Source organism: Leucoraja erinacea, unplaced genomic scaffold (genome assembly GCF_028641065.1).
Source record: "Leucoraja erinacea ecotype New England unplaced genomic scaffold, Leri_hhj_1 Leri_975S, whole genome shotgun sequence".
In the NCBI taxonomy this organism is placed as follows: Eukaryota; Metazoa; Chordata; class Chondrichthyes; order Rajiformes; family Rajidae; genus Leucoraja; species Leucoraja erinaceus.
The window spans coordinates 18039-27500 of NW_026576922.1; the positions used below are offsets into that span (position 1 = coordinate 18039).

General features: G+C 45.9%; 1 protein-coding gene across 2 annotated transcripts in view; it reads right to left on the reverse strand.

Moving 5' to 3' along the window:
* Nucleotides 1–3894: 3894 nt before the first annotated feature.
* Nucleotides 3895–9462, reverse strand: part of LOC129695177 (uncharacterized) — a 25794-nt gene continuing 20226 nt past the window's right edge. For both annotated transcript variants that reach the window (XM_055631950.1, XM_055631949.1), the window contains one exon: nt 3895–9045. In XM_055631950.1, the coding sequence (XP_055487925.1) occupies nt 8789–9045 (257 nt within the window). In that variant the 3' untranslated portion in view covers nt 3895–8788. The remainder of the gene's footprint in view (nt 9046–9462) is intronic.

The window sequence follows — 9462 nt, forward strand, 5'->3', positions numbered from 1 at the left end:
CCACTGTTGAATCCATCTTGCTATTCCTGCATTTATACCCAACAGTTGAACCTCCTTAACCAACCTTCCATGAGGAACCTTGTCAAAGGCCTTACTAAAGTCCATATAGACAACATCCACTGCTTTACCCTCGTCAATTTCCCTAGTAACCTCTTCAAAAAATTCAAGAAGATTAGTCAAACATGACCTTCCAGGCACAAATCCATGTTGACTGTTCCTAATCAGACCCTGTTTATCTAGATGCTTATATATATTATCTCTAAGTATCTTTTCCATTAATTTGCCCACCACTGAAGTCAAACTAACAGGTCTATAATTGCTAGGTTTACTCTTAGAACCCTTTTTAAACAGTGGAACAACATGCGCAGTACGCCAATCCTCGGGGACTATTCCCGTTTCTAATGACATTTGAAATATTTCTGTCATAGCCCCGGCTATTTCTACACTAACTTCCCTCAATGTCCTAGGGAATATCCTGTCAGGACCTGGAGACTTATCCACTTTTATATTTTTTAAAAGTGCCAGTACTTTTTTACTTTGAACCTCATAGTATCTATAGCTACTCTACTAGTTTCCCTTACCTCACATAATTCAATATCCTTCTCCTTGGTGAATAGCGAAGACAAAAAATTGTTCAATATCTCCCCCATCTCTTTTGGCTCTGCAGATAGCTGTCCACTCTGTCTCTCCAATGGACCGATTTTATCCCTCGTTATCCTTTTGCTATTAATATAGCTGTAGAAACCCTTTGGATTTACTTTCACCTTACTTGCCATAGCAACCTCATATCTTCTTTTAGCTTTTCTAATTTCTTTCTTAAGATTCTTTTTACATTCCTTATACTACTCAAGCACCTCATTTACTTCATGCTGCCTATAATTATTGTAGATCTCCCTCTTTTTCCGAACAAGATGTCCAATTTTCCTTGAAAACCAGGGCTCTTTCCAATTTTTACTGTTTCCTTTCAACCGAACAGGAACATAAAGATTCTGTACTCTTAAAATTTCCACTTTAAATGTCCTCCATTTCTCTTCTACATCTTTCCCATAAAACAAAATGTCCCAGTTCACTCCTTTTAAATCATCTTGCATCGCATCAAAGTTAGCCTTTCTCCAATCAAAAATCTCAACCCTAGGTCCAGTTCTGACCCTCTCCATAATTATATTGAAACTAATGGTATTGTGATCACTGGACCTGAAGTGCTCCCCAACGCATACCTCCGCCACCTGTCCCGTCTCATTTCCTAACAGGAGGTCCAGCACTGCCCCTCCTCTAGTAGGTACCTCTATGTATTGCTGCAAAAAAACTATCCTGCACACATTTTACAAACTCCAACCCATCCAGCCCATTTACAGAATGTGTTTCCCAGTCTATGTGTGGAAAGTTGAAATCTCCCACAATCACTACCTTGTGCTTACTACTAATATCTGCTATCTCCTTACATATTTGCTCTTCCAATTCTCGTTCCCCGTTTGGCGGTCTATAATACACCCCTATAAGTGTTGCTACACCTTTCCCACTTCTCAATTCCACCCAAATAGCCTCCCTAGATGAGCCCTCCAATCTATCCTGCCAAAGCACTGCTGTAATATCTTCCCTGACTAGCAATGCAACACCTCCAAATCTTGCCCCTACAATTCTATCACACCTGAAGCAACGAAATCCTGGAATATTTATTTTCCAATCACAGCCCTCCTGCAACCACGTTTCACTGATCGCCACAACATCATACTTCCAGGTGTCTATCCAGACTCTAAGCTCATCCACCTTTCTTACAATGCTCCTAGCATTAAAATATGCACATTTAAGAAAACCGCCGTCTCTTATTCTGTTTATTTCCTTTTTTTTCTTTCTCCTCTTGTGTCCAAGTGCTTCCCATTTCTGCTTCCTGCCTCCCATTCTGTCTACTACCTTTCGCTATTTGAGTCCCTCGCCCCAACCATTCTAGTTTAAAGTCTCCCCAGCTGCCTTTGCAAATTTCCCCGCTAGGATATTGGTCCCCCTCGGGTTCAAGTGCAACCCATCCTTTCTGTACAGGTCCCACCTTCCCCATAAGAAGTCCCAATGATCCAGGAACTTGAATCCCTGCCCTCTGCACCAGTCTTTCAGCCACGCATTTATCCTCCACCTCGCTCCATTCCTACTCTCACTGTCGCGTGGCACAGGCAGTAATCCTGAGATTGTTACCTTTTTGGTCCTTTTTCTTAACTCTCCTCCCAACTCCCTAAATCCTCCCTTCAGGACCTCTTCCCTTTTTTTACCCATGTCATTGGTACCTATTTTACCTATGTCATTGGCACAATTGCAATTGTGTTTGGGGAATGTTGGTGACAAAATACAAGGTGTCATCATGGTGGAAGCCACTAGGTGGCAGGGTTGTCCACGGGATGGGAGAAGAGATAGAAGGGACATGACGGGCTGAATTCCCCCAGATTTTCACTCGATGCCAAAGGTTACATCTTTTATCGCTATTTCCTGTTCTCTCCCTCCTTCTCCTTCTTCCCTAGTCGCCCTCTCCTCTTTTGTTGCTTGTCTTCCAGCTTTTTTTCCAAAAGCAGTAGCTCTACTCAATAACCAAAAGTCTGTAGCCTTCTTTTGCTCCGGTATTTCATTTAATTCACATGTTTAAACCATAACGTTTTATTCTTAATGTTTTATTCTTATTGGTTTACCGTATGTCGAGTTGTTACTTGCGAGTGAAGCACCGAGGTAAATTCCTTGTATGTGAACATACTTGTCCAATAAATGTATTCCTTCAGTCATTCATCTCCCTCTCTCTCCCTCTCCCTCTCCCCATCGCTCTCCCCTCACTTTGTCCACCTCTCTCTCTTTTTTGAGGAAGGACATTCTTGCTAATTTGTGGAATTCTCTGCCTCAGGAGGCCGGATCTCTGGTTACTTTCAAGACAGAGCTAGATAGGGCTCTTAAAAATAGCGCAGTCAGGGGATATGGGGAGGCTATTCTCTTCTCTATTTCCCTCTCGCCCTGTTGCTCTCTCTTCACCCCTCTCATCGCGGGACGCCCCAGGCCTGTGGCATCCCAAGATTACCGCCCCTGCGAGAATGAACAAGATGGCCGCCAGTGGTCATCTCAAGATGGCCGTCTGAGAACACATGATGGCTTCCTGCGGCAAGCTCACCAATGTTGCCATGGAGTAGGGGAGACTGAGTGACCCCACACGCTCTCACCCCTCACTCTCCATCTCCTTCCCTCTCCCTTCTCTGACCATCTTCTCCTTATGCCTCTCTTCTCCTTTCTTTCACTGCTCCTCTCCTTCTCCCTCTCCCCCCCCCCCCCCCCCCCCCCCCCCCCCCCCCCCTCTCTCCCTCTCTCTTTCTCACCCTCTCTCTGTGGTACATGTGCAGGTGAGCCCGGCACAAGAACAGGCCCTTCTGCCCACAATGAATGAGCACCCGCCACTGCCCCTCTCTCACACCCTCCCTCTCTCTCTCTTCCCCTCCCTCCCTCACTCACTCTCCCACAAGTGGAATCATCCTCTCCACATTCACTCTATCCAGGCCTTACACTGTTTGGTAAAGTTTCAATTAGGCCCCCCCCCCCCCCCCCCCAACCCCCTCGTTCTTCCAAAATCCAGTGAGTACAGGCCCAGCGCTGACAAATGCTCATCGTACGTTAACCCACTCAATTCCGGGATCTGTTGGTGCAAACATCCTCTGGACCCTCTCCAGAGCCGTCACATCCTTCCTCTGATACAGGGCCCAAAACTGCTCACAATTACTACAAATGTGGCCAGACCCGGGCCAGATAGAGCCTCAGCATTACATCCTCTGTTTTTGTATACAAGCTCTCTGGAAATAAATGGAGTTTGCTTTCTTCACCAGCGATTCGACTGGCAGATTACACTCTCACGTTTGCCAATGAAACGTCCTGTGCGATTGATAGAAATCTTTTATTATTAACATTTTATTACAATCATCACCTTGCCAACTTCACAGATTTGCAGGCAGTGGGATTTGTCTGGGATTGGAAGCATTTCATATCTAGGAACAGTCCACAAGATTGACTTAAGCGAGATGGAATAGTTCTGTAATTTTTTGAAGAGGTTACTCGGGAAATTGACGAGGGTAAAGCAGTGGATGTTGTATATATGGACTTCAGTAAGGCCTTTGACAAGGTTCCTCATGGAAGGTTGGTTAAGAAGGTTCAATTGTTGGGTATTAATGGTGGAGTAGCAAGATGGATTCAACAGTGGCTGAATGGGAGATGCCAGAGTCATGGTGGATGACTGTTTGTCAGGTTGGAGGCCGGTGACTAGTGGGGTGCATCAGGGATCTGTGTTGGGTCCACTGTTGTTTGTCATGTACATCAATGATCTGAATGTGGGTGTGGTAAATTGGATTAGTAAGTATGCAGATGATACTAAGATAGGTGGTGTTGTGGATAATTAAGTATATTTCAAAGTCTACAGAGAGATTTAGGCCATTTGGAAGAGTGGGCTGAAAGATGGCAGATGGAGTTTAATGCTGATAAGTGTGAGGTGCTACATCTTGGCAGGACAAATCAAAATAGGACGTACATGGTAAATGGTAGTGAATTGAGAAATGCAGTTGAACAGAGGGATCTAGGAATAACTGTTCACAGTTCCCTGAAGGTGGAATCTCAAGTAGATAGGGTGGTAAAGAAAGCTTTTAGTGTGCTGGCCTTTATAAATCAGAGCATTGAGTATAGAAGTTGGGATGTAATGTTAAAATTGTACAAGGCATTGGTGAGGCCAATTCTGGAGTATGGTGTACAGTTTTGGTCGCCTAATTATAGGAAGGATGCAACAAAATAGAGAGTACAGAGGAGATTTACTAGAATTTTGCCTGGGTTTCAGCAACTAAGTTACAGAGAAAGGTTGAACAAATTAGGTCTTTATTATTTGCAGCGCAGAAGGTTAAGGGGAGACTTCATAGAGGTCTTTAAAATGATGAGAGGGACAGACAGAGTTGACATGGATAAGCTTTTCCCATTGAGAGTAGGGAAGATTCAAACAAGAGGACATGACTTGAGAATTAAGGGACAGAAGTTTAGGGGTAACAAGATGGGAAACTGTTTTACTCAGAGAGTGGTAGCGGTGTGGAATGAGCTTCCAGTGGAAGTGGTGGAGGCAGGTTCGATTTTATCATTTAAAAATAAATTGGATAGGTATATGGATGGGAAAGGAACGGAGGGTTATGGTCTGAGTGCAGGTAGATGGGACTAGGGGAGAATAAGTGTTCGGTATGGACTAGAAGGGCCGAGTTGGCCTGTTTCCGTGCTGTAATTGTTATTTGGTTATATAGTGGCAGATACCTGAGTTACAGTGCATTCAGAAAGTATTCACACCCCTTCACTTTTTCCACGTTTTGTTGCGTTACAGCCTCATTTTAAAATGCATTCATTTTATTTATCATCAATCTACACACAATACCCCAGAAAGAAGCACAAAACAGGTGTTTAGACATTTTTGCGGGTGTTTAGAAATAGCTGCCAAAGGTGTCTCAACAAAGTACTAAGTAGAGGGTCTGAATACTTATGTAAAAGAAATAAGTGAAATATCACATTTACATAAGTAATCAGACCCGTCACTATGACACTCAAAATTGAGCTTCGGTGCATCCTGTTTCCATTGATTATCCTTGAGATGTTTCTACAAATTGATTGGAGTCCACCCGTGGTAAATTAAATTGATTGGACATTATTCAGAAAGGCACACACCTGTCTATATAAGGTCCCACAGTTGCCAGTGCATGTCCGAGCAAAAACCAAGCCATGAAGATGAAGGAATTGTCTGTTGACCTCCGAGACAGAATTATGTCGAGACACAGATCCAGGGAAGGGTAAAAAACAATCTCTGCAACATTGCAGGTCCCGAAGAGCACAGTGGCCTCCGTCATTCTTAAATGGAAGAACTTTAGAACCACCAGGACTCTTCATAGAGCTGGCCACCCGGCTAAACTGAGCAATCGGAGGAGAAGGGCCTTGGTCAGGGAGGTGAACAAGAACCCGATGGTCACTCTGACAGAGTTCCAGAATTCTTCTGTGGAGATGGGAGCACCTTCCAGAAGGACAACTATATCTGCAGCACTCCACCAATCAGGCCTTTATGGTAGAGTGGCCAGACGGAAGCCACTCCTCAGTCAAAGGCACATGACAGCCCGCTTGGAGTTTGCAAACAGGCATGAGAAACAAGATTCTCTGGTCTAATGAAACCAAGATTGAACTCTTTGGCCTGAATGCCAAGTGTCACGTCTGGAGGAAACCAGGCACTGCTCATCACCTGGTCAATACCATACCTACGGTGAAGCATGGCTGTGGGGATGTTTTACAGTGGCAGGAACTGGGAGACAAGTCAGGATCGAGGAAAAGATGAATGGAGCAAAGTACAGAGAGACCCTTGATGAAAAGCTGCTCCAGAGCGTACTGGACCTCAGACTTGGGCGGAGGTTCATCTTCCAACAGGACAATGACCCTAAGCCCACAGCCAAGACAATGCAGGAGTGGCTTTGTGACAAGTCTGTGAATGTCCTTGAGTGGCCCAGCCAGAGCCGGAACTTGAACTCGATCGAACATATCTGGAAGGACATGAAAATAGCTGTGCATCGACGCTCCCCATCCAACCTGACAGAGCTTGAGAGGATCTGCAGAGAAGAATGGGAGAAATTACCCAAATGCAGGTGCGGCAAGCTTGTAGCATCATACCCAAGAAGACTTGAGGCTGTAATCATTGCCAAAGGTCCCTCAACAAAGTACTGAGTAAAGGGTCTGAATACTTATGAAAATGTGATATTTCAGTTATTTCTTTTTAATTACTTTGCAAACATTTCTAAACACCTTTTTCGCTTTTTATTATTGGGTATTGTGTGTAAATTGATGATTTAAAAAAATGAATTAAATCCATTTTAGAATAAGGCTGTAACGTAACAACATGTGGAAAAAGTGAAGGTCTGAATACTTTCTGAAGGCACTGTATGATGAAAGAATGGGCTTTGTATTCACAGGAATTTAGAAGGATGAGATGAAGTTGAGGGTAGAAACATCTAAAAACATCTCCAAGTTTGCGGATGACCAAAGCTTGGCAGCAGTGTGAGCTGCGATGAGGATGCTATGAGGCTACAGGGTAACTTGGATGGGTTGGGTAAGTGGGCAGATGCATGGCAGATGCAGTTTAATATGGATAAATGTCAGGTTATCCACTTTGTTGGCAAGAAGAAAAAGGTGGATTGTAATCTGAATGGCGAGGAAGGAAATGCGGAAGCTAGTTTAAACCAAAGGTACACACAAAAAGCTGGAGTAACTCAACGGAACAGGCAGCATCTCTGGAGGGAATGAATGGGTGATGTTTTGGGCCGACACCCTTCTTCAGACTCTGAATGGTGTCAGATTAGGAGAAGGGGAAGCACAACGAGACCTGGGTTTCCTTGTACATCATTCACTGAAAGTAAGCATGCAGGTACACCAGGCAGTGAAGAAAGCTAATGGCATGTTGGCCTTCATAACAAGAGATGAGTATTCTTCTACTGCAGTTGTACAGGACCCTAGTGAGACCATACCTGGAGTATTGTGTGCACTTTTGGTCTCCTAATTTGAGGAACAACATTCTTGCTATTGAGGGAGTGCAGCGTAGGTTCACCCGGTTAATTCCTGGGATGGCGGGACTGTCATATATTAAAAGACTGGAGCGACTGGACTTGTATACAGTGGAATTTAGAAGGATTAGTAAGTAAGCTTATTGGCCCAGTATTCACATACAAGGAATTTGCCTTGGTGCTCCGCCCACAAGTAACAACATGACATGCAGTGAAAGTTACGAATGACTCAGATTAGAGGGAAACTTTTAAAATTCTCAAGGGATTGGACACGCGCAGGAAAAATGTTCCCTATGTTGGGGAGTCGAGTTCCAGGGGCCACTCCCAATTTAAGAATAAGGGGTAGGCCATTTAGGACTGAGATGAGGAGAAACTTTTCCACCCAGAGAGTTGTGAATCTGTGGGATTCTCTGCCACAGAAGGCAGTGGAGGCCAATTCACTGGATGTTTTCAAGAGTGAGTTAGATTTAGCTCTAAGGGCCAAAGGAATCAAGGAATATGGGGAGAAAACAGGAATGGGGTACTGATTCTGGATGATCAGCCATGATCATATTGAATGGCGATGCTGGCTTGAAAGGCCTACTCCTGCGACTATTGTCTGTTTCTACTTTTAATGTTGCCAAGCTGGAAAGGCGGCAAAGATTTACAAGGATGTTGCCAGGACCCGAGGGGCCTGAGCTCCAGGGAGAGGTTGGGGCAGGTTGAGACTATATTCCTTGGAGCGCAGGAGGATGAGGGGTGATCTTATAGAAGTGTACAACATCACAAGGGGAATAGATCGGGCAGATGCACAGAGTCTCTTGCCCAGAGTTGGGGAGTCGAGGACCAGAGGATGTAGGTTTAAGGTGAAGGGGTAAAGATTTAATAGGAACTTGAGGGGCAACTTTTCCACACAGGTGGGTGTATGAAACGAGCTGTCGTAGGAGGTAGTTGAGGCAACTTTTAAGAGACAATTGGACAGGTACATGGATGGGACGGGTTTGGAGGGATATGGGCCAAACGCGGGCATGTGAGATGAGTGTAGTTGGGGCATGTTAGCCGGTGTGGGCAAGTTGGGCCCAAGGAAGGGCCTGTTTCCACGTTGTATCACTCTATGTACGATGTCAAGCCTTCATGACTAATGGAAAGTTGGTGTTGAGTTTTTGCTTATTGGTGTTGAGGTGGCTTGTTGGCGTTCCATGGTGGCCGCGAGATGGGTCATTGGTTGGCGATTGTGGTCACTGGTCGGCGAGACCAAGGGTGAACGCCTCGTCCTCCAGCTGCATCTCCCGCCAGAGCCGGTCCTTGGCGCGCCGCCCCTTGGAGCCGACGATGCCCAGCAGCGCCCGGTTCCGTTCAGCCCGCGTGGCAGCGGAGCGGACCTCCTCGTACTGCTCCCCTGTCAGTGTGCCGTCCGACAGGAGGCCGTCCATCACGGCCAGCGCAGAATGGAAACGGCTAATAATCGCACGGTGGTACTGGTCTAACGGGTGCACTGTGGGGGGGAGGGGGGGGAGAGAGAGAGAGAGATGGAGAGAGGGAGAGAGTTGGTGAGAGAGAGCAGGCGGGAGAGTGAGATGGTGGGAGATAGAGAGGGAGAAAGACGGAGTCAGATACAGAACCAGGGAGAGGGAGGACAGTGGGGGGGAGAGAGGTAGGGATGGTTAAAAGTTCACTATTAATAGGAGAGGCAACACTAGGGGCTTTCAGCACTCATCGACTCCCCTCCCTCTCTCCCCTTTCTCTCTCTCTCACTGCCCCTCCCCCCACCCTCCCCCCTCACTCTCTCTCTCCCCTCTCCCTCTATATCTCCTCCCCCTCGCTCCCCCTCCCTCTCTCCCTCCCTCTCTCACTCCCACTACCTCTCCCTTTCCCTCTTTCTCCCCCTCCTGTCTCTCTCTCCCCCTCCCTC